Here is a 26,218-nt window from a genome sequence, read left to right as displayed (position 1 = left end):
GAACATAAAAACTGACTGTAAAAGCTTTTATAGATACGTGAAAAGAAAAAGATTGGTCAAGACAAATGTAGGTCCTTTACAGTCAGAAACAGGTGAATTGATCACAGGGAACAAAGACATGGCAGACCAATTGAATGACTACTTTGGTTCTGTCTTCACTAAGGAGGACATAAATAATCTTCCGGATATAGTAAGGGACTGAGGGAAATACATGTTAATAGGGAAGTGGTGTTAGGTAAATTGAAGGGATTAAAGGCAGATAAATCCCCAGGGCCAGATGGTCTGCAACCCAGCGTGCTTAAGGAAGTAGCCCAAGAAATAGTGGATGCATTAGTGATAATTTTTCAAAACTCCTTAGATTCTGGATTAGTTCCTGAGGATTGGAGGGTGGCTAATGTAACCCCACTTTTTAAAAAAGGAGGGAGAGAGAAACCGGGGAATTATAGACCGGTTAGTCTGACATCGGTGGCGGGGAAAATGCTAGAGTCGGTTATCAAAGATGTGGTAACAGCACATTTGGAAAGAGGTGAAATCATCGGACAAAGTCAGCATGGATTTGTGAAAGGAAAATCATGTCTGACGAGTCAAAGAATTTTTTGAAGATGTAACTAGTAGAGTGGATAGGGGAGAGCCAGTAGATGTGGTATATTTAGATTTTCAAAAGGCTTTTGACAAGGTCCCACACAGGAGATTAGTGTGCAAACTTAAAGTACACGGTATTGGGGGTATGGTATTGATGTGGATAGAGAATTGGTTGGCAGACAGGAAGCAAAGAGTGGGAGTAAACGGGACCTTTTCAGAATGGCAGGCAGTGACTAATGGGGTACCGCAAGGCTCAGTGCTGGGACCCCAGTTGTTTACAATATATATTAATGATTTGGACAAGGGAATTAAATGCAGCATCTCCAAGTTTGCGGATGACATGAAGCTGGGCGGCGGTGTTAGCTGTGAGGAGGATGCTAAGAGGATGCAGGGTGACCTGGATAGGTTAGGTGAGTGGGCAATTTCATGGCAGATGCAATTTAATGTGGATAAATGTGAGGTTATCCACTTTGGTTGCAAGAACAGGAAAACAGATTATTATCTGAACGGTGACCAATTAGGAAAAGGGGAGATGCAACGAGCCCTGGGTGTCATTGTACACCAGTCATTGAAGGTGGGCATGCAGGTACAGCAGGCGGTGAAAAAGGCAAATGGTACGTTGTCATTCATAGCAAAAGGATTTGAGTACAGGAGCAGGGAGGTTCTACTGCAGTTGTTCAAGGCCTTGGTGAGACCGCACCTAGAATATTGTGTGCAGTTTTGGTCCCCTAATCTGAGGAAAGACATTCTTGCCATAGAGGGAGTACAGAGAAGGTTCACCAGATTGATTCCTGGGATGGCAAGACTTTCATATGAAGAAAGACTGGATCGACTAGGCTTATACTCACTGGAATTTAGAAGATTGAGGAGGGATCTTATTGAAATGTATAAAATTCTAAAGGGGTTGGACAGGCTAGATGCAGGAAGATTGTTTCCGATGTTGGGGAAGTCCAGAATGAGGGGTCACAGTTTAAGGATAAAGGGGAAGCCTTTTAGGACCAAGATGAGGAAAAACTTCTTCAGACAGAGAGTGGTGAATCTGTGGAATTCTCTGCCACAGGAAACAGTTGAGGCCGGTTCATTGACTATACTTAAGAGGAAGTTAGATATGGCCCTTGTGGCTAAAGGGATCAGGGGGTTTGGAGAGAAAGCAGGTACAGGGATCTGAGTTGGATGATCAGCCATGATCATACTGAATGACGGTGCAGGCTCGAAGGGCCAAATGGCCTACTCCTGCACCTATTTTCTATGTTTCTATCTCGTAGTATGCTCAACAACAAACTGCTCTAAAAAGCCATCTCTTAGGCATTTAAAAAACTCATCTCTTGAGATTCATTTCCAATCTGACATTCCTGCATGTTGAAATCTCCCAAGACTATCATAACATTGCCTTTTTGACACACCTTTTCTATTTTCTGTTGTAATCTGTAGTCCATATCCCAGCTACTGTTGGGAAGCCTGTTTATAACTGTCAGCAGGGTCCTTTTACCCTTTCAGTTTCTTAACTCAACCCACAAGAATTCAACGTCTTCTGATCCAATGTCATATCTTTCCACTGATTTGATGCCATTCTTTATCAGCAGAGCCACACCACCCCCTCTGCCTATGTCCTATCCCAATGATACAATGTGTAACCTCAGAAATTTAGCTTCCAACTTCAACCATCCTCCAGCCATGATTCAGTGATGGCCGCAACATTATACCTGACATTCTGTAATTGTTTAACAAAATCATCCACCTTATTTCTTATACTCCATGCATTGTGATATAACACTTTGAGTGTTATATCAGAAACCACAACTGTACTTTTTTCTGCAGATGTGGTTACAGAGAGAGGGAGAGGGATGTAGGGATCAAAAGTTATAGAGGCAGGGAGGGTTGTCAGGGCTGGGAGGGTGGTTACAGAGACGGAAAGCTGTAGTGGCCAGAGTGGATTACGGAGATAGAGAGAGTGTAGGGGCCAGAAGGGTATCAAAGGACTGGGAGGGTTGTACAGGCCAGAGGAGGTTACAAAGACAGAGAAGAATATAGGGGCTGGAGTGGGTTACAGAGACAGGGGGTGTGGAGGCCTGAGGGGTGCACAGAGAAATGGAAGGTTGAAAGGGTCGGTGGAAGTTAGAGGTCTGGCTAGGAGGTAGGGATGTGTGGAGTCTCTGTGCTGATGTACGAGTATAATGATATGATGGGAGGGAGAGTATGGAGGGCTGATGAATGAAAGGTATGGGGAGAAGCGGGTGGACCATGCCTGGGTAAAGAATGTTGGTCGGGGCAACAATTCAGACCATCAATAATATCACTGTTGTCTTCTTCCCCAGGTGATCGATACCCTCTCCTATCTCTCACACACACCCATTGCCCTCAGCTCTGGGGTCAGGTAAGGACAGAATAATTTTGTGTTGCCTTTTCCCACTCAACTCCCCAACCCCATCCCCCTATCTTTACATCTCCCCACCCCATCTTGCATATCCCAGCTCCCCCACCCAATCTCACCATCTCCCCCACATCTTTCATTTCCATCACCCCATCTACCTTTCTCTCCCACCACATCTCCCCAAACCCATTTCCCTTTCTCTCCCAACATCTCTCCCACTCTCCCCATTACTCCACCCTGTCTCCCCATCTTCCTATTTCCCTCTCCCTATTTTCTCATCTCCCCCTCCCCATATCCCCATCTACCCATCTCCCTCACCCTATCTCCCTTCCCCTTCTGCACCCCAACTCCCCATTTCCCTCACCCCATATTCCCATCTTTCCCACCCCAACTCCCCATCTTCCCATTGCCCTCATCCTATATTTCCATTTCCCCATCTCATCTCTGCTCTCCATCTTGCTATTCCCCTCACCCCAGCGCCCCCTCCCTATTTCTCCAGCCCCGCCTCTCCATCGCCCTCATCCTACCTCCCCATCTATACACTCCCATTTCCCCCACTCTATGTCCCATCTACTTATTTCATCCAGCCCATTTGCCCCACTCCTTCTCCCCCACCTCATCTCCCCATCTTCCTCCCCCCCCCCCCCACATCTCACCTTCCCCATCTCCACCACCTTGAGCAGGGGTAGCTTTGTGGAAAAGTTTGCAGATAATACGAAGGGTGGTGGAGAGTCAGGTAGTATTGAGGAAACAGGTAGGATGTGGAAGGATTTAGACAGGTTAGGAGAATGGGCAAGAAAGTGGCAAATGTAATACAATGTTGGAAAATGCATGGTCATGCACTTTGGCAGTAGAAATCAATGTGCAGACTATTTTCTATACGGGGAGAAAATCCAGATATCTGAGATACAGAGGGAATTTGGAATCTTTGGGCGGAACACCCTGAAGGTTAACACAGGTTGAATGGGTGGTGAGGAAGGCAAATGTCACGTTGGCATTCATTTCAAGAGGTCTAGAATACAAGAGCAACTATGTGACGCTGAGGCTTCACCTTCAGTATTGTGAACAGGTTTGGGCCTCTTACCTTAGAAAAGATGTGCTGGCATTGGAGAGGGTGTAGAGGGGTTCACAAGGACAATTCTAGGAATGAAAGGGTTATCTACGAGGATCGTTTGATGGCTCTGGGTCTGTACTCGCTGGAATTCAGAAGGATGGGAGGGGATCTCATTGAAACCTTTCGAATCTTGCAAGGCCTAGACGTGGAAAGGATGTTTCCCATGGTGGGAGAGTCTAGGACAAGAGGGCATAGCCTCAGGATAGAGGGGTGCCCTTTCAAAACAGATGCAGAGAAATTTCTTTAGCCAAAGGCTGGTGAATTTGTGGAATTTGTTGCCACATGCAGCTGTGGTGGCCAGGTACTTGGTTGTATCAGATTGTTGGGTGTATTTAAGGCAGAGATTAATCAGTTCTTGATTGGATATGGCATCAAATGCTATGGGGAAAAGGCCGGGAACTGGGATTGAGGGAGAGATAGAAGAAAAGGATCAGCCCTGATTGAATGGTGGAGCAAACTTGATGGGCCAGATGGCCTAATTCCACTCCTATATCTTATGGTCCTGTGATACAAAGACAGGTGCAGGGGTAGGTAGTGCTGAGGAAGCAATGCGATAGCAGTAGGACTGATACAAATTGGAAGAATGGGCAAAAAAGTGGCAAAGGGAACACAGTGTTGGGAAATGTATGGTAATGATTTTGGTAAAAGGGAGAATAGTGCAGACTATTGTTACTTACCCCGTAACTGGGTGTCTGACCAGCAGAGAAAGAAGAATCTGTTGGGAGTCTGGTGGTACCAAACTAAAGGTGTTTATTAGTAAACTACACAATACAATATCAAAAATGCAAATATACATATAAAATAAGTTAGCAGTAATAAACCTAAAAGTGTAGGAATAATAATAATCAATAATAAACAAGCTCTATTGATGTCTAGGGATAAATGAATTGTCATAGGAAAGTATAGAGTTCAGTTCATAAATGCTGAAGTAGTTATGGTTGTTGTATTGAAATCGTTGGAGAGAGAGAGAGAGAGAGCGAGCGAGATGTAACAGCTACAGCAGCCAAACCTTCCGTTGCTTTCTTAATCCGTCATGTCGTTGTGGCCATTCAGTTATGACCTCTCCGTCCTTCAGCTAGACCGTTCACTGAGTGGAAAAACACACAAGTCCCCACCTTTCCTGCTGTAACACTGTGAGCTTTACTGACCGATCTCCTGGTTAGGTCTCCGAAGCCCCCACCTTTCTGTGGGTTCCCACCACTCAGTCAATGTCCATTGGCGTGTCTGAAGGGTGTCTCTCCAGACCTGTCTTTTATCCCCACTCACGGGGTCTCAGCTATCCATCAACTCTGAATGACTGTGTCCATCAAATCAAGCCACTCCTGCTATCTCCTGAGGAATGTTAACGAGCAAAGTAAAGTCCTTGTAGTGGAAGGTAAATAATCCAGGAAGAGTCATAATACAGTAAATCAACAGTCTCTCTCCCCCTATTATCTGTAGCAAATGTTCTTGCCTGGGCTTTATCTCTCTCTCAATAGCAGCATAGCAACAGCAATAGTTCGTAGTTCTCAGGAGGGGGGGGGGGTTTAGGAATGGTTAACTCTGCACCCCATTGACCATCAGATCTGTTCATCACTCATAACACTATTATCTAAATGTGGAGAAGGTTCAAACATCAGAGGTGCAGAGGGACTTAGGAATCCAAGTGAAGACTCCAAGAAGTTTAATTTACAGGTTGAGTGTGTAATAAAGGCTGTTGTAAATCTAGTCAAGAAGAAAAGAAGAGCTTATGAAAGTTTCAAAAAACTAGGTAATGATAGAGATCTAGAAAATTATAAGGCTAGCAAGAAGGAGCTTAAGAAGGAAATTAGGAGAGCCAGAAGGGGCCATGAGAAAACCTTTGCAGACAGGATTAGGAGAACCCCAAGGCATTCTACAAGTATATGAAGAGCAAGAGGATAAGACGTGAGAGAGTAGGACCAATCAAGTGTGACAATGGTAAAGTGTGTATGGAACCAGAGGAGATAGCAAAGGTACTAAATGAGTGCTTTGCTTCAGTATTCACTACAGAAAAGGATCTTGGCATTGTAGTGATGACTGACAGCGGACTGAAAAGCTTGAGCATGTAGCTATTAAGAAAGAGGATGTGCTGGAGCTTTGGGAAGCACCAAGTTAGATAAGTCACCGGGACCAGACGAGATGTACCCCAGGCTAATATGGGAGGCGAGGGAGGAGATTGCTAAGCCTCTGGCAATGATCCTTGCAGCATCAGTGGGGACGGGAGAGGTTCTGCAGGATTGGAGGGTTGTGGATGTCGTTCCATTATTCAAGAAAGGGAGTAGACATAGCCCAGGCAATTACAGACCAGTGAGTCTTACTTCAGTGGCTGGTAAGTTTCAGACAAAGTTGGACAGATTTTTGTATTGTATGGGAATTAGGGGAAAAGGCAGGCAGGAGGAGATGAGTCCATGTTCAGATCAGCCAAGATCTTATTGAATGGCGGAGTAGGCTCGATGGGCCAGATAGCCTACTTCTGCTCCTGTTGCTTATGTTTTTATAAAAGCAAGGAGATAATGCTGAGTCTTTATAAGACACTGGGTTCCTGATTAGCCAGGGCATCAAAGGGTATGGGGAGAAGGCAAAGGAGTGGGGATGACTGGAAGAATTGGATCAGCCCATGATTGAATGACACAGCAGACTTGATGGGCTGAATGTCCTTCTTCGGCTTCTATATCTTATGATCTTATAGTCAGACCACAGTTAGAGTATTATCAACAGTTTTGTGCTCAATATCTCAGAAAGGATGTGTTGCTGTTGGAGAGAGTCCAGCAGAGTTTCATGAGCATGATTTTGGGAATGAGGGGGCTAACATATGAGCAGCGTTTAGAAGCTTTGTTCCTGTACTCACTGGAAATCAGAAGAATGTGGGGGGCTGTCATTGAACCCTACCAAATGTTGAAAGGAGTAGATAGGGTTGATGTGGAAAGGATGTTTTCTCTGGTGGCAAATTCAGAACTTGAAAGCACAGCCTCAAAATTGAGTGCTGACCCCTGAAAACAGAAGTAAGAAGTAAATTTTTAGCCTGACAGTAGTAAGTCTGTGGAATGTTCTGCCACAGACTGCAGTGGAGGCCAAGTCCTTTGGTATATTTAAGGCAGACGTGGATCATTCTTCAATCGGTCAGGACATCAAATGATATGTCGAGAAGGCTGGTGTATTGGGGATGAGTGGAATCCAGGAGGCTTGATGGGCTGAATGGCCCAATTCTGCTCCTGTGTCTTATGGTCTTATTACATGCCTTTTCCAGCTCATCTTGAAATCTCAACCCCACATCTTGGCTACTATTTGGAGGCCTATATACATTTCCATTAATGGTTTTTTACCCTTGCAATTTTTTAACTCCATCCACAAAGATTCAATATTCTGTGACCCATTGTCACCTCTTTCTAAAGATCTGCTTCCATCTCTTACCAACAGGAACACACCACCACCTATGCCTTCCTGCCTGTCCTTGCAATGCAAAGCGTATCCTTGGACGTTGAACTCCCACCTATGGCCTTCTTTCAGCCATGACTCAGTATTGCCCACAATGTTATACCAACCAATCTCTAATTGTGCCATGAGTTCATCCACCTTATTTCGAATGCTACATGCATTTAAATACAGCACCTTCAGTCCTGCATTCTTTGCACTTTTGAATTTTGCCTGTATAGTACAATTTAACTCTTTGCTCTGTCTGCCTTTGAACCCAATCACTGGCTTGTCCTTTCTTACGTTTATGTTACACCCATCATCTACTTGTAAATCTAATGGCTCAAGCTCAGCTCCATCATCCTGATTCCCATCCCTTTGCCATATTAGTTTAAACCACTCCCAATAGCTCTAGTAAATCTGCCCGCAAGAATATTGGTCCCCCTCCGATTCAGGCACAACCTGTCCCCTTTGTACAGGTCCCACCTGCCCCAGAAGAGGTTCCACTTATCCAGAAATCTGCATCCCTGCACTCTACTTCAATTCTTCAGCCACACATTTATCTGCCACTTCATTTTATTCCCCTGCTCACTGTCGTGTGGCACTTGGAGCAATACTAAGATTCCTACCCTTGAGGTCTTGCTTCTCAGCCTCCTTCCTAACTCCCTATATTATTTTTTCAGGACCTCCACCCTTTTTTTAGCTATGTCATTGGTACCAATATTTGCCATGAATTCCGGTTGCTCACCCTCCCTTTTCAGGATATTGTAGACATGTACAGAAATATCTCAGATCCTGGCACCTGGGAGGCAAACTACCATTTGTGTTTCCTTTTTATGTCCACAGAAACACCTGTCTGTCATGCTGACTATAGAGTCCCCTATTACTGCTCCCATCCTCTTCAGTTCCCTATCCTTCTGTGCCACAGGGCCAGACTCAGTGCCAGAAGCATGGCCGCTGTTGCCCCCCCCCCCCCCCAACCAACAGTACCCAAAATGGAGTACTCATTGTTGAGAAGGACCACCAAAGGGATGCTGTCCACTCTCTGATGCCCCCCTTTCCCCACCCATTTATTTGTCTGCTGTAGCATTGGGATGACTACCTAACATTTTCCCTAACAAACCAAAGGTCATTGAGCTGCAGCTCCAGTTCCCTAACACGGTCTCTGAGGAGCTGCATCTTGGTGCACCTGGTACAGACACGGCCATCAGGCAGGCTGGGTGTCTCCTGGAAATCTCATATTTGACACCCAGAACAGAACACTGGCTCTGTAGACGTACCCACCATTCTCTTTGGAGTTGAAATTCCCTCTCTCCATCACCCCATTTACCCCATCCCATCCCCTTTCCCCCCCCCCCATCTCTCCAATTCCCTATCTCTCTCAACCCATCTCCAAAATGGCCCCCATCCCATCTCTCCATCTTTCCCAACCCAGCTCACGCTTCCCATCTTCCTCTTCCCCTCACCCCATCTCCCCCTTCCTATCTCCCTATCCCCATTTCTCCATCACCTTCATCCTATCTCCCCATCTCCCCATTACACCCTGCCCACCTGCCCATTTCCCAATCTCCCCAACACCATCACCCCCCACCCATCTCACTTTCCTTGTTTTCAACACCGTATCTCCACATCTCCATCATCACATCTACCCATTTTTGTCACTGCATCTTCCCATCTCCATCACCACAACTCCTGGTCTCCATCTCCCTAACTTCCTCACCCCATCTCCCCATCTACCCCATACCATTTTGCCATCTCCAAATCTCCACCACCCAGCTCCCCATCTCACCCACCTCATCTTCCTCACCCCATCTCCTGCCCCCCATTTCACTCTCCCCACCTTCCCCACCACAACCCCATCACCTGCACCCCATTTCTCACCTACCCCAACCCATCACCACATTTCCCCATCCCATCTTCCTATAACCCCCAAGCCATCTCCCTCACACCCTCTCCACTCTCCCCATTTCCTACTCCCCTCCTCCACACTTACCTCTCTCCAACTCCCTCACCCCATGGCTTCCCCATCTCCATCTCCCTGTCTACCCCACCCCATCTCACCATTTACCCCACCCTTCCCATGTCTCCCTCTCCCATCAACTCCTCTTTCCCCCTCCCATCCTCATCTTCCCATCTGCACCATCTCATCTCTCCTTCCCATCTCCCTGTCTACCTCACCCCATCTCACCCACCCATCTCCCACCACTTAGTCTCCACCACCCATCTCCCAGTCTTGCCCATCCCATCTCGCCCACCTCATCTCTCCCGCCCCAGATCCCACACCCCATTTCCCCTCCCCATCTCCCCATCTCCTGCATCCCATCTCTCCCCTACCCCATCTCCCCCATCACCCAACACCACTTACCCCATCTCGCCATCTCCCAATCTCCCCCACACCTTCCTGTCATGGTCCCGTCTTGCAATTCCCCACCTTGCTATTACCTCCTGAATGGGGCCTTAATCCCCTCATCTGATTTCCAATTATTCCCAGTTCCACTAATTACAGCACGCCTGGTTCCCATTAGCGAACATAGGATAAAACTCAGGCGTCACAGCCATGCTTTGCCAGTTCGTTGGTCGACTCTAGTGTGAGTAAACCTCGTTTCCTTAGGACTGTCAGTTCTAAGTTCCGCATAATTTCCTGGATACTCTACGTAAACCTTGTCTCCGTGTAAAGACTCTCCTGGATACCGGTTCCCCGTTCACGATGGTGCTAACACCTCAGGACTCTGCCTCTGCACCAATGTCCTGCACTTGGGTTTGTCCTCAGCCTCATCCTTGCAACACTTCTGTTTCCTCAACCTCATCTCCCCATGTACCCCACATCATATCCACTACCCCATCTCCCCATCTACCTCACCCCATATGCCGCGTCCAAATCTCACCCACCCCATCTCCTCGTCACCTCGTCCCATTTCCCTATCTCCCCACCACCTCCCAACCCTCCGGACCCTATTTCCCCATCCCATCTCTACTGCCCAATTTCCCCATCTGCCCCTCCAAAGCTTCCCCTCTGTCAACCCATCTCCCCATACCTATCTCTCCCCACTCCATCCTTCATTTCCCTTAACCCATCTGCTCCAACCCCACGTTTCCATTTCCACCAGCCAATCTCCCCCATCCATCTCCCTCACTCCCTCACCATCTCCCACTCCCCATCCACCATGTCCCTCACCCCATATCCCAATCTCTCACAGCCCCTCTCCCATCCAATCTTCCTCTCCCCATCTCACCACCCTACCTCTCCAACTCCACTTACCCCATCTAACCTACTCCACTGCTCTATCTTCCCCATGATCTCCCCTCCCCCACCCCATATCCCAATCGCCGTCATCCAATCTCCCCATCTTCCTATCCACCCACCTTATGTCCCTATCTCCCCAGACCCATCACTCCATTCCCACCACATCTCCTGACATCACCTTCCCCATCTCTTCCACCCCATTTCGTGGTCTGCACTTTCACAACTTCCCCACCCAATCTTCCCATTTCTGCACTCTATCTCCCCATCACATCTCCTATACCCCATCTTCACTTTTCCACAAAACCAACTTCCTATCTCCACCTCCCATCTTCCCAACACCTCTCCCACCCCCAACTCACCTTCCCCGTCTTCAAGACCCCATCTCCATCACTACAGCTACCCATCTACCCCATCCCATTTCGCCATCTCTAAATCTCACCTACCCCATGAACCTATCTCCCTCATCCCATCTTGCCCACCCCATTTCCCCCTCCCCTTCCACACCCCATCTCCCTCACACTATCTCCACATCTTCTCCTCCCCCCTCCCTGTCTCCATCTTACCAACTCCCTCACCCTATGACCTCCTCCCCATCTAACCCACATCCCTCCATCTCCCCAACCCATCTCCACCATTGCAACTTCCTATCTACCCTTGCCCATCTCACCATTTACACCACCCGTCCTATCTCCCCATCCCTACTCCATCACCCCCCATCTCCCCCATTTCTGTCACCTTCCCCATCTTTCCCACTGCATCCCTACATCTCGCCACCCCATCTCCCCTCCCTATATCTCCATCTACTCCAACCTATCTCCCCTCCCCATCTCCTCCTTTCCCCACCTCCCCATACCCAACTCCCTCACCACATAATCCATCCCCATCGCTCCATCTCCCTATCTGCCTTTCTCCCCATCTTCCCGTCTCTGCCTCCCTACCTTCCCATCTCCCTCTCTCTCCATATCTCCCAATCCATCTCACCACCGCATCTCCCTACCCCAACCCCATCTCACCATTTACACCACCTTTCCCAGCTCTCCATCTCCCCATCTCCCCCCATCTCCTCCCCCCATCTCCCCTCCATATTTCTCTCACCCCATCACCCTCACTCCATCTCCCTCATCCCATCTCCCCCATCCCTACCACGCCATCTTCCCCACACCTTCTCCACATCTCCCCACCCTATTTCACCATCTCCACTATCCCAACCCCCTCCCCATATCCCACACCCAATCCTCACATCTATCCCACCTCATCTCTTCATCTTGTCACCCCTTGTCCCCAACCCACTTCCCCCACTCTTGTCTCCCCATTTCCCCTCCCCATCTACCCATCTGTGCCACTCCATCTCCCCATCTTCTCCTTCCCATCTCCCCATCTCCCCCACCACCTCTCCCCATCTCCACTGCCCAATCTACCCATCTCACTCACCCCATCTACCCATCTCACTGTCTCAATCTCTCACACCCCATCTCCTCCTACATATTATCTTCTCAACTCCACCACTCCATCTCCCCCATCCATCTCCACTACCCCATCTTCCCATCTGTGGAATGCTCTGCCACTGACTGCAGTGGAGGCCAAGTCCATGCGTATTTTAAGGTGGAAGTTGAGCATTTCCTGATCAGTCAGGGCATCAAAGGATATGGCGAGAAGGCAGGTTGAGTGGGTTTCAGGATCAGCCATGATAGAATGGTGAAGCAGACTCAGGCTGAATGGCTTAATTCTGCTCCTATGTCTTCTAGTCTTATGGTCTAATCTCCCTCACCACACCTCCCCCTCCCTATCTCCCCATCTCCCCCACTCCAACTCCCATTTCCTCATCTCCCCAATCCATCTCTCACATCCCATCTACTCATCTTCCCCTCCCTTTCTCCATTTCCCCCACCTACTCCCCATCTCCTCACCCCATCTCCTCATTTCCCCTCCTCATTTTGCTATCTATGCATCTCCCCATTCCATATCAACATTCCCCACTCCCCATTTCCCCCACACCTACCCATTTCCCCTTCTCCCTCACCTCATCACCCTAATCCTGTCTCCACATCTTCCATTCCCCATATTCCTATCCCTCCCACCTGTCTCCCCATCACCCTCATCATAGTTCCCCATCTACCCCACCCCATTTCCCCCTCCCAATCTCCCTCACTCCATCTCCCCCAACCCCATCTCTCCCACTCCACCTTCCCATTTCCCCTCCCCATTTTGTTGTCTGTGCATCTCCCCATTCCATATCCACAATCCCTACCCATCTCCCCCACGCCATCTACCCATTTCCCCTTCTCCCTCACCCCATCTCCTCTTTCCCATCTCCTCTTTCCCATCTCCCCTTTCCCATCTCCCCCACTGATCTGCCCATCTACCCCACCCCATCTAACCACCTCCCCCTCCCCTTCTCTCCCACCCCATGTTCCCGCCTCATCTCCCCCATTTCAGTTCCGCATCTCCCCAAACCCATTCCCATCTCCCACCTATCTCCCGCACCCCATCTCCCCATCTACTCCACCTCATCTCTCCATCTTCCCCACCCACCCCATCTCCCCCTCACTTTCCACATTTCCCCACATATCTCACCCACTCTATCTCCCACTCTCCATCTGCCCCATATCCTCCCCTTCCCCATCTCCCTTTACTATCTCCCCCACCCTATCACCCTTTCCCATATCCCCATCCCATCTTCCCATTTCCCTTCCTCCCTCTTCCCATCTCCCCTTCTCCCTCACCCCAAATACCCATCTCTCTGTGCCCATATCCACTTCTCCCTCAACCACATCTCCCTCACCCCATCTCCTCCTCCCTATCTCCCCCCTCCCCCCTCCCCAGTTCCCCCCACCCCATCTCCTTCCTCCTACTGCTCCACCCTGAGCCCAGTTACTGATCCCCATTGGGGACTCACTGTCCTGTGAAACTCATAACAGATTGGATACAATTACACTTTCCTGCATTGTATCCACTTACTGCATACATTTCTGTGCCTATGCAGACTTTACTCACAGCTTGCTGGCCCAAGTATCTTTGTATAGAGTACAATCGTGTTTCACGACTATTTGCTGAAGCACATTATCAGGTAATGATGGGCAATCCGAATACAACCCCTTTTCCTGACTTTGTTTCCTCTTAGCTATCCACTGCCGATACTTTGTCCTTCACCCTGTGTGTACACTGGAATATCCTTTTATGACATCTTAACAAATGTCTTCTGGAAATCCAACTACAGCTCACCCACCCAGTTCCCACTATCCACCTGCTTGGTACATCTTCCAGTAAATTGGTCAGACCATGCATGTCCTTTGGCAAACCTATTCGTGAGACGATGCACTCTGCTTAATAATGTCCTTAATGATAGAGGTAATAGAGAGGAGTTACAGGCAGGTGGTCACACCGGGGCCACAGGAGACAGACAAGTGGGTCACAGTCAGGAGGGGGAAGTGGAAGAGTCAGGTACAAGAGAGTACCCCTGTGACTGTACCCCTTGACACTATGTACTCCTGTTTGAGTACTGTTGGCGGGGACAGACTATCTGGGGGAAGCAACAGTGGTCGTACCTCTGGCACAGAGCCTGGCCTTGTGGCTCAGAAGAGTAGGGAAAGGAAGAGGAAGGCAATAGTGATAGGGGATTGTATAGTTAGGGGGTCAGACAGGTGATTCTGTGGATGCAGGAAAGAAACTCGCATGGTAGTTTGCCTCCCAGGTGCCAGGGTCTGGGATGTTTCAGATTGTGTCCAAGATATCCTGAAGTGGGAGGGAGGACAGCCAGAGGTCGTGGTACATATTGGTACCAACAACATAGGTAGGAAAAGTGAAGAGGTCCTGAAAACAGACTACAGGGAGTTAGGAAGGAAGTTGACAAGCAGGACCTCAAAGGTAGTAATCTCGGGACATTGAGTATAGGAATTGAATGAGCTGGAGGATAAATGTGTGGCAGAGGGATTGGAGCAGGAGGCAGGGAATCAGATTTCTGGATCATTGGGACCTCTTTTGGGGCAGGTGTGACCTGTACAAAAAGGACGGGTTATACTTGAATCCCAGGAGAACCAATATCCTGGCGAGGAGGTTTGCTAAGGCTACTGGGGAGAGTTTAAACTAGAATTGTTGGGGGGTGGGAACCAAACTGAAGAGACTAGGGAAGAAAGGGCTGGCTCACCAGTAGAGAAAAACAGGAGACAGTGTGTGAGGGAGGATAGGCAGGTGATAGAGAAGGGACGTGCTCAGACCGAAGGTTTAAGATGTGTCTATTTTAATGCAAGGAGTGTTGTGAACAAAGTGGATGAGCTTAGAGCGTGGATCAGTACTTGGAGATATGATGTGGTGGCCATTACAGAGACTTGGATGGCTCAGGGACAAGAATGGGTACTTCAAGTGCCGGGTTTTAGATGTTTCAGAAAGGACGAGGAGGGAGACAAAAGAGGTGGGGGCGTGGCACTGTTGATCAGAGATAGTGTCGTGGCTGCAGAAAAGGTGGACACCATGGAGGGATTGTTTACGGAGTCTCTGTGGGTGGACGTTAGGAACAGAAAGGGGTCAATAACTTTACTGGGTGTTTTTTATAGGCCGCCCAATAGTAACAGGGATATTGAAGAGCAGATAGGGAAACAGATTCTGGAAAGGTGTAATAATAACAGAGTTGTTGTGATGGGAGATTTTCATTTCCCAAATATTGATTGACATCTCCCTAGGGCAAGGGGATTAGATGGGGTGAAGTTTGTTAGGTATGTTCAGGAAGGTTTCTTAACACAATATGTAGATAAATCTACAAGAGGAGAGGCTGTACTTGATTTAGTTTTGGGAACTGAACCTGGTCAGGTGTCAGATCTCTCAGTGGGCGAGCATTTTGGAAATAAAGATCATAATTCTATCTCCAAAATCTATCTCCTTTACAGTAGAATTGGAGAGAGATAGGAACAGACAAGTTAGAAAAGCGTTTAACTGGAGTAAAGGAAATTAGACCATAAGACAAAGGAGCAGAAGTCGGCTATTCAGCCCATCGCGTCTACTCCACCATTTTATCATGAGCTGATCCATTCTCCCATTTAGTCCCACTCCCCCACCATCTCACCATAACCTTTGATGCCCTGGCTACTCAGATACCTATCAATTTCTGCTTTAAATATACCCAATGACTTGGCCTCCACTGCCACCCATGGCAAACAGATTCCACAGATTCACCACCCTCTGGCTAAAAAAATTTCTTTGCATCTCTGTTCTGAATGGGCGTCCTTCAATCCTTAATTCATGCCCTCTCGTACTAGACTCACCCACCGTGGGAACCAACTTTGCCACATCCACTCTGTCCATGCCTTTCAACATTCGAAATGTTTCTATGAGGTCTACCCTCATTTATCTAAACTCGAAGGAATACAGTCCAAGAGCAGTCAAACGTTCCTCATATTTTAAATCGAAGCAAGAGGCGGAGAGGGAAGAGGTAAAAGAAGCTCGGAGAGAAGCTGTTTTTTTTTTAACTGATTGGGGCAAAGAGGCTAGACTGCGCAGGCGCGTGACGTAGCTCGCCAAAGGTTTAAAAGAAAGACTGCCATATACATGGCCATCGTCGGAGTGGACTGAGGCAGAGTGGGACGGCTTTGGCTCAATCAGGCTTCAGCGAGAACAGGCAGAGGTGAGGTTGAATGGGGCATGACTGCACAAGAGCATGAAAGTCGGCCTCTGAGATCAGCGGGGGAATTTAAAAAGTGAGCAGAGGCTGAGGACGAGTTTCACTCCAGGTGAGGTAAGGCCAGGTAAGCTCCTTTAATTGATCTAATTAGATTAGGAGTAGGTAATGGAGGCAGCAGTTAGGGCAGTTGAGTGCTCCGTTTGCAGTATGTGGGAAGTCAGGGTGAGCACTGTTGTCCCTGATGACTACACCTGCAAAAGGTGCATCCAGCTGCAGCTCCTGACAAACCGTGTTAGGAAACTGGAGCTGGAGCTGGATGAACTTCGGATCATTCGGGAGGCAGAGGCAGAAATAGACAGGAGTTTCAGGGAGGTAGTCGCCTCGAGGAGTCAGGAGACAGGTAGTTGGGTGACTGTCAGGAGAGGGAAGGGGAATAGTCAGGAAGAGTAGAGCACCCCTGTGGCTGTTCCCATCAACAATAAGTATACCGTTTTGGATACTGTTGGTGGGGTCAACCTACCAGGGACAAGTTGCCGTGGTTGCGTCTCTGACACTGAGACTGGACCCTCAGCTCGGAAGGGAAGGAGGGAAAAGAGGAGAGCAGTAGTGATAGGGGATTCGATAGTTAGGGGGACAAGATAGGAGGTTCTGTGGAAGAGATCGAGAATCCCAGATGGTCTGTTGCATCCCTGGTGCCAGGGTCCACGATATCTCGGATCGAGTTCTCAGTATTCTCAAGAGGGAGGGTGAGCAGCCAGATGTCGTGGTCCATGTAGGGACCAATGACGTGGGTAGGAAGACTGAGGAGGTCCTGAAAGGTGAGTTTAGGGAGCTAGATGCCAAGTTAAAGGACAGCACCTCCAGGATAGCAATCTCAGGATTGCTTCCAGTGCCACGTGCAGGTGGGTTTAGAAATAGTAAGAGAGTGCAGATCAACACGTGGCTGAAGACATGGTGCAGGAGGGATGGCTTCAGATTTATAGATAATTGGGCAGTTTTCCAGGGAAGGTGGGACCTGTTCCAGCGGGATGGTTTACATCTGAACTGGAGGGGACAAATATTCTTGCAGGTAGGTTTGCTAGAGAGGCTCCAGTGGATTTAAACTAGATACGAGGGGGGAGGGGAACCAGAGTGTAGAAATAGATGTATGGGAGAAAGAAGACAGTAAAGTTCTTTGTACTGTTAGAGATAAATAGAGAGGAGGAGGTGGAGAATTTCTTAAATGCATTTATTTTAATGCTAGGAGCATTGTAAGAAAGGTGGATGAGCTTAGAGCATGGATTAATACCTGGAAATATGATGTTGTAGCTATTAGTGAAACATGGTTGCAGGAGGGGTGTGATTGGCAACTAAATATTCCTGGATTTCGTTGCTTCAGGTGTGATAGAATCGGAGGGACAAGAAGGTGAGGTGTTGCGTTGCTTGTCAGAGAAAATATTACAGCGGTGCTCTGGCAGGATAGATTAGAGGGCTCGTCCAGGGAGACTATTTGGGTGGAATTGAGGAATGGGAAAGGTGTATTAACACTTATAGGGGTGTATTATAGACCACCTAATGGGGAGCGAGAATTGAAGGAGAAAATTTGCAAGGAGATAGCAGATATTTGTAGTAAGCATAGGGTTGTGATTGTGGGAGATTTTAATTTTCCACACATAGACTGGGAAGCCCATACTGTAAAAGGGATGGATGGTTTGGAGTTTGTAAAATGTGTGCAGGATAGTTTTTTGCAGCAATATATAGAAGTACCAACTAGAGAAGGGGCAGTGTTGGATCTTCTGTTAGGGAATGAGATAGGTCAGGTGACGGACGGATGTGTTGGGGAGCACTTTGGGTCCAGTGATCACAATACCATTAGTTTCAATATAATTATGGAGAAGCATAGGACTGGACCCAGGGTAGAGATTTTTGATTGGAGAAAGGCTAACTTTGAGGAGATGCAAAAGGAATTAGAAGGATTGGATTGGGACAATTTGTTTTATGGGAAGGATGTAATAGAGAAATGGAGGTCATTTAAAGGTGAAATTTTGAGGTTGAAAGGAAAGGTTAAAAGTTTGAGAGCGCCATGGTTTTCAAGGGATATTGGAAACTTGGTTCGGAAAAAGAGGGAGATCTATAATAAATATAGGCAGCATGGAGTAAATGAGGTGCTTGAGGAATATAAAGAATGTAAGAAGAATCTTAAGAAAGAAATTAGAAAAGCTAAAAGAAGATACGAGGTTGCTTTGGCATGTAAGGTGAAAATAAATCCAAAAGGTCTCTACAGTTATAGTAATAGCAAAAGGATAGTGAGGGATAAAATTGGTCCCTTAGAGAATGAGAGTGGACAGCTATGTGTGAAGCCGAAAGAGATGGGGGAGATTTTGGACAATTTCTTTTCTTCGGTTTTCACTAAGGAGAAGGATATTGAATTGTGTAAGGTAAGGGAAACAAGTAGGGAAGTTAAGGAAACTATGATGATTAAAGAAGAGGAAGTACTGGTGCTTTTAAGGAATATAAAAGTGGATAAATCTCCAGGTCTTGACAGGATATTCCCTAGGATCTTGAGGGAGGTTAGTGTATAGCAGGGGCTCTGACAGAAATATTTCAAATGTCCTTAGAAATGGGGATGGTGTCGGAGGATTGACATATTGCTCATGTGGTTCCATTGTTTAAAAAGGGTTTAAGAGTAAACCTAGCAATCAGTTTGATGTCAATAGGGGGGGGGGGTAAATTAATGGAAAGTATTCTTAGAGATGGTATATATAATTATCTGGATAGGGTCTGATTAGGAACAGTCATCATGGATTTGTGCATGGAAGGTCATGTTTGACAAATCTTATTGAATTTTTTGAAGAGGTTACAAGGAAAGTTGACGAGGGTAAAGCAGTGGATGTTGTCTATATGGACTTCAGTAAGGCCTTTTACAAGGTTCCACACGGAAGGTTAGTTAGGAAGGTTCAATCGTTAGGTATTAATATTGAAGTAGTAAAATGGATTCAACAGTGGCTGGATGGGAGATGCCAGAGAGTACTGGTAGATAACTGTTTGTCAGGTTGGAGGCCAGTGACTAGTGGTGTACCTCAGGGATCTGTATTGGGTCCAATTTACATTAATGATCTGGATGATGGGGAGGTAAATTGGATTAGTAACTATGCAGATGATACTAAGGTAGGTGGCGTTGTGAATAATGATGTAGGTTTTTAAAGCTTGCAGAGAGATTTAGGCCAGTTAGAAGAGTGGGCTGAACGATGGCAGATGGAGTTTAATGTTGATAAGTGTGAGGTGCTACATTTTGGTGTGAATAATCCAAATAGGACATACATGGTGAATGGTAGGGCATTGAAGAATGCAGTAGAACAGAGTGATCTAGGAATAATGGTGCATAGTTCCCTGAAGGTGGAATCTCATGTGGATAGTGTGGTGAATAAAGCTTTTGGTATGCTGGCCTTTATAAATCAGAGCATTGAGTATAGGAGTTGGGATGTAATTTTAAAATTGTACAAGGCATTGGTAAGCCTGAATTTGGAGTTTTGTGTACAGTTCTGGTCACTGAATTATAGGAAAGGTATCAACAAAATAGAGAGAGCACAGAGAAGATTTACTAGAATGTTACCTGGGTTTCAGCACCTAAGTTATAGGGAAAGGTTGAGCAAGTTAGGTCTTTATTCTTTGGAGCGTAGAAGGTTGAGGGGGGGTCTTGATAGAGGTATTTAAAATTATGAGGGGGATAGATAGAGTTGACGTGGATTGGCTTTTTCCATTGAGAGTAGGGGAGATTCAAACAAGAGGACATGAGTTGAGAGTTGGGGGCAAATGTTTAAGGGTAACACGAAGGGAAATTTCTTTACTCAGAGAGTGGTAGCTGTGTGGAACGACCTTCCAGTAGAAGTGGTAGAGACAGGTTCGGTATTGTCATTTAAAGTAAAATTGGATAGGTATATGGACGGGAAAGGAATGGAGGGTTATGGGCTGAGTGCGAGCGAGTGGGACTAGGTGAGAGTAAACGTTCAGCACGGACTAGAAGGGCCGAAATGGCCTGTTTCTGTGCTGTAATTTTTATATATTTATATGGTTAACCCTCTCATTCCTGGAATCATTCTGGTGAATCTTCTCTGAACCCTCTCCAATGCCAGCACATCCTTTCTTAAATAAGGAGCCCAAAACTGCACACAGTACTCCAAGTGAGGTCTTACCAGTGCCTTATACAGCCTCAACATCACATCCCTGCTCCTATACTCTGTTCCTCTAGAAATGAATGCCAACATTGCATTCGCCTTCTTCACCACCAAATCAACCTGGAGGTTAACCTTAAGGGTATCCTGCACGAGGACTCCCAAGTCCCGTTGCATCTCAGAACTTTGAATTCTCTCCCCATTTGAATAATAGTCTGCCCCTTTATTTGAGCCTATCAGGCAGGAAATTGGAAGCTTAAATTGGAAACAGATGTTCTTAGGGAAAAGTACCGAAGAAATGTGGCAAATGTTCAGGAAATATTTGTGTGGAGTTCTGCATAGGTACGATCCAATGCGACAGGGAAGTTATGGTAGGGTACAGGAACCGTGGTGTACAAAGGCTATAATAAATCTAGTCAAGAAAAAAAGAAAAGCTTACAAGAAGTTCAGAGAGCTAGGTAATGTTAGAGATCTAGAAGATTATAAGGCTAGCAAGAAGGAGCTTAAGGAAATTAGGAGAGCCAGAAGGGGCCATGAGAAGGTCTTGGCAGGTAGGATTAAGGAAAACCCCAAGGCATTTTACAAGTATGTGAAGAGCAGGAGGATAAGACTTGCAAGAATAGGACTGATCAAGTGTGACAGTGGGAAAGTGTGTATGGAACCGGAGGAAATAGCAGAGGTACTTAATGAATACTTTGCTTCAGTATTCACTATAGAAAAAGATCTTGGTGATGGTAGTGATGACTTGCAGCAGACTGAAAAACTTGAGCATGTAGATATTAAGAAAGAGAATATGCTGGAGCTTTTGGAAAGCATCAAGTTGGATAAGTCACCGGGACTGGATGAAATGTACCCCAGGCTACTGTGGGAGGCAAGGGAGGAGATTGCTGAGCCTCTGGAAATGATCCTTGCAGCATCAATGGGGACGGGAGAGGTTCTGCGGGATTGGATGGTTGCAGATGTTGTATCTTTATTCAAGAAAGGGAGTAGAGATAGCCCAGGAAATTGTAGACCAGTGAGTCTTACCTCAGTGGTTGGTAAATTGATGGAGAAGATACTGAGAGGCAGGATTTATGAACATTCAGAGAGGTATAAAATGATTAGGAATAGTCAGCATGGCTTTGTCAAGGGCAGGTTGTGCCTTACGAGCCTGATTGAGTTTGTTGAGGATGTGACTAAACACATTGATGAAGGAAGAGTCGTAGATGTAGTGTATATGGATTTCAGCAAGGCATTTGATAAAGTACCCCATGCAAGGCTTATTGAGAAGGTAAGAAGGCATGTGATCCAAGGGGACATTGCTTTGTGTATCCAGAACTGGCTTTCCCACAGAAGGCAAAGAGTGGTTGTAGACGGGTCATATTCTGCATGGAAGTCGGTCTCCGGTGGAGTGCCTCAGTAATCTGTTCTGGGACCCTTACCTTTCGTGATTTTTATAAATGACCTGAATGAGGAAGTGGAGGGATGAGTTAGTAAGTTTCCTGATGACACAAAGGTTGGAGGTGTTGTGGATAGTGTGGAGGGCTGTCAGAGGTTACAACGGGACATTGATAGGATGCAAAACTGGGCTGAGAAGTTGCAGATGGAGTTCAACCCAGATAAGTGTTAGGTGGTTCATTTTGGTAGGTCGAATATGATGGCAGAATATAGTATTAATGATAAGGCTCTTGGCAGTGTGGAGGATCAGAGGGATCTTGGGGTCCGAGTCCATAGGACACTCAAAGCAGCTGCGCAGGTTGACTCTGTGGTTAAGTAGGCGTATGGTGTATTGGCTTTCATCAATTGTGGAATTGAATTTAGGAGCCGAGAAGTAATGTTACAGCTGTATAGGACCCTGGTCAGACCCCACTGGAGTACTATGCTCGGTTCTGGCCGCCTCACTACAGGAAGGACGTGGAAGCCATAGAAAGGGTGCAGAGGAGATTTACAAGGATGTTGCCTGGATTGGGTAGCATGCCTTATGAGAATAGGTTGAGTGAACTCGTCCTTTTCACCTCGGATCGACAGAGGATGAGAGGTGGCCTGATAGATGTGTATAAGATGATGAGAGGCATTGATCGTGTCACTAGTCAGAGGTTTTTTCCCAGGGCTGACATGGTTGCCATAAGAGAACACAGGTTTAAGCTGCTGGGGAGTAGGTACAGAGGAGATGTCAGGAGTAAGTATTTTACTCAGAGTGGTGAGTGCGTGGAATGGGTTGCTGGCAATGGTGGTGGAAGCGGATACGATAGGGTCTTTTAAGAGACTTTTGGATCGGTACATGGAGCTTAGAAAAATAGAGGGCTATGGGTAAGCCTAGTAATTTTTAATGTAGGGTCATGTTCAGCACAATTTTGTGGGCCGAAGGGCCTGTATTGTGCTGTAGGTTTTCTATGTTTCTATGATACTCTTAGGCCTTTTCAATAGACTATATATTTCCTGCTTTCTGTCTCCATTGTTTTGAATTCTGGAGTTACATTTTCTATTTTCACTCCTCTGGACTCCTTCAGAGTCCATGGATTCTTGGTTGATTACAGTCAATGCACAATCTTTAAGATAGTGGATATATGTCATCAAGTCAAGGAGTCTTGAGGATCATTAGTGTTTCTGCTACTTCTCAGAACTTAGAACAATGAACATTACAGCACAGTACAAATCCTTCGGCCCATGGCCTTCTACCCACCTTGTAATCTACTTTAAAATCAATTTAATGCTTCCCTCCAACGTAATCTTTCATTTTTCTGTCATCCTGTGCCTATCTAAGAAATTCTTAAATATATCTGTCTCTACCCCCATCTCTGGCACCCTGTAGAAAACGGACCTCTTACATCCCCCCTGTAACTTTCTCCTACCATGCTAAAAATATGGCCATTTCTACCCTTCTCTTTCTATGCCTCTTATCATCTGGCACACCTCTATCCTCACCTCTCATCCTCTTTGCTCCAAAGAGAAAAGCCCTAGTTCGCTCAACCTTATGAAATGATTGAATTATGTTTAGAAGTCATGCTTCTAAATCCAGGCCGCATCTTGGTGAATCTCCTCTACACTCTCTCTAAAGCTTTTGCATCCTTCCTATAGCGATCAGAAATGAAAGTGATGATGATTGTTGCCTCCATTATTTCTTTTGTTTAGATATTTTTAATGCCCTCATGGTTTAAATGCTCCTGTTCTCTGCCTTCGATATGAAGCCCCTCTGTAGCTGCATTCCTTCAGCTTTGTGCCCCACCATGCTCTTTTCAACATTGTCTGGAATAGTTTTTGGGGTGAATGTGCACCCTGGTGTCTGATGTTCCAAGGGTCTCCACTGAAAATATAGCCTGGCCTATTTGTGCCAAGACTTCCCCATTAGTAACTGCCTCTGAGTGAAATTGGACAAAGGTGGTCAGCTGGGCAGATGGTCACTACACTCTGACACCTGCTATCCAACTAGTCATACCATCTGGGATTCACACTGCCCCCACCCTATCTTGCTGGCCAGACTGGGAATAATCACCTCAGCACTCACTACTCCCCCTTCTCTTCTTTATACCAACCATTTCAGCTTTCCACTCTCAGTCCCAATGGAGGGTTTGGTTTGGAAACATTGATAATTCCATTCCCCTCCACCCAATGTTGTTTGGATTGTAAAAAAAAAAATTCACAAAGATAAAAGCAGCTTTGGTTGACCCCAAGAGGCAGCTGCTTTCACACATACCACCATCTTACCAGAAGCCATTACACCCTGTCCCCTACAGGCTGGATAAACATACCAGGACCAATCCTCCCCAACTTACTGAAAGACCTCTTGTGGTGGCTGCAATTACCAGTCACACCAGGCTGGATAATTGGTTTGTGCCATTCTGCTACAGCCAGAGGGGTATTCTCTAGAGCTGTTTCATTTATGCCGTATCTTTTTAAGGAGAGAAATATTTTCTCTGCCCTGCAATTTACTATTGACTTGCCAGCATCGAATATAAATCCGCAATCAGGAGATGAGTGGAGTCTTTACTATGTTGTTGTAACCAAGTTCCGTTTAGCTATTCAAGTTTGGACTCTAGAACAGTTCTGTTGAGTTTGTAAACATTTTGGGTAATAAAACCCCTATTTTTTTCACCTTTATCTGTTCTCCCAGTTTTATGCTCACTCTGGTCCTTCACACCTCTCCATGCCGGGACCTAATGCCTCCTTCTGGCAGGATGACCATATCCCAAAATTGAATCTAAGTTCAGCATCAGAGATGGCAGAGCTTACATATTATAATGTGTTACAAAGGAAAGTCAGGCAGCAGTGTTGACAACATCACATCCCTCCCTGATTAGCTGAACACATTCAATGCATATTAGAATTGGCACAATGCTAAATACAAGAGGTTCTGTAAATACTGGAAATCCAGAGCAATGCAGGAGGAAGTCGGCAGTCAGGGAGCATCTGTGAAAATGAAGGAACAGTTGATATTTTGGCGTAAGAACCTTCATTAGGCCACAATAGTGCAAAGAATTGTGGACACAACTCACATCAAGGAAACCAGCCTACCCTCCATGGACTCTGTCTACACTTCTCACTGTCTCAGTAAATGAACCAGCATAATCAAAGACCCCACCAACCCATAAGACCATAAGACATAGGAGCAGAAGTAAGCCATTCGACTGATTGAATCTGCTCCGCCATTTAATCATGGGCTGATCCAATTCTTCCAGTCATCTCCACTCCCCTGCCTTCTCCCCCATACCCTTTGATGCCCTTTCTAATCAAGAACCTATCTATCTCTGCTTTAAATACACCAAATGACTTGGTGTCCACAGTCGCTCATGGCAACAAATTCCACAGATTTACCACCCTCTGACTAAAGTAATTTCTCAGCATCTCTGTTCCAAATGTCCATCCTTCAATCCTGAAGTCATGATCTCTTGTCCTAGAATTCCCTACCATGGGAAATAACTTTGCCATATCTAATCTGTTCAGGCCTTTTAACATTCTGAATGTTTCTATGAGATCCCCCCCATTCTCCTGAACACCAGGGAATACAGCTCAAGAGCTGTTAGACGTTCTTCATATGGTAACCCTTTCATTCCTGGAATCATTCTTGTGAATCTTCTCTGAACCCTCTCCAATGTCAGTATGTCCACAATACTCCAAGTGTGGTCTCATGAGTGTCTTATAGAGCCTCAACATCACATTCCTGCTCTTATATTCTATACCTCTAGAAATTGTTACGTACCCCGTAACTGGGTGTCTTACCAGCAAAGATAGAAGTATCCGTTGGAGTCTAGTACTATTTTCAAAACAGTGTTTATTAGTAAAATATACAAATCAATATCAACAATGCAAATGTACAGATAATACACGTTAGCAATACTAAACCTAAAAGTGTGGGTATAATAATAATCAATAATAAACAAGCTCTATCGATGTCTAGAGGATAATGAATTGTCATATGTGAATATAAAGTTCAGTTCAGTTCATACAGGCTGAGGTAGTTGTTGGTTGATGTGTTGTAATTGTTGGAGAGAGAGAGAGCGAGCAAACAGTGACAGCCAGTCAAACCTTCCTATGTGTTCTTGATCCGTCGATGTGTTGTTGTGGCCATTCAGGTATGACCCCTCTCGCCTTTAGCTAGACCGTTCTTCTATGGTGGACTCGTCACCCAGGCAAGGGTGGACACACACACAAGCCCCCACCGGCCTCACTATAAACACTGAGAGTTAAAATTGACCGAATCTTCGTTCGGTCTCCGATGCCCCCACACCTTCTCGTGGGTTCCAACACTTAAGCAGTG

The 26,218-nt window shown here is 46.4% G+C and overlaps 1 protein-coding gene across 2 annotated transcripts in view; it reads left to right on the top strand.

Moving 5' to 3' along the window:
- Positions 1 to 26,218, top strand: part of LOC140736658 (guanine nucleotide exchange factor VAV3) — a 464,504-nt gene that overhangs the window by 152,527 nt on the left and 285,759 nt on the right. For both annotated transcript variants that reach the window (XM_073062466.1, XM_073062465.1), the window contains exon 3: positions 2,898 to 2,956. In XM_073062466.1, the coding sequence (XP_072918567.1) occupies positions 2,898 to 2,956 (59 nt within the window). The remainder of the gene's footprint in view (positions 1 to 2,897; positions 2,957 to 26,218) is intronic.

Source organism: Hemitrygon akajei, chromosome 12, assembly GCF_048418815.1.
Source record: "Hemitrygon akajei chromosome 12, sHemAka1.3, whole genome shotgun sequence".
In the NCBI taxonomy this organism is placed as follows: Eukaryota; Metazoa; Chordata; class Chondrichthyes; order Myliobatiformes; family Dasyatidae; genus Hemitrygon; species Hemitrygon akajei.
The sequence above is the reverse complement of the archived record's forward strand: the minus strand, read 5'-3'. Positions and strand labels throughout refer to the sequence as shown.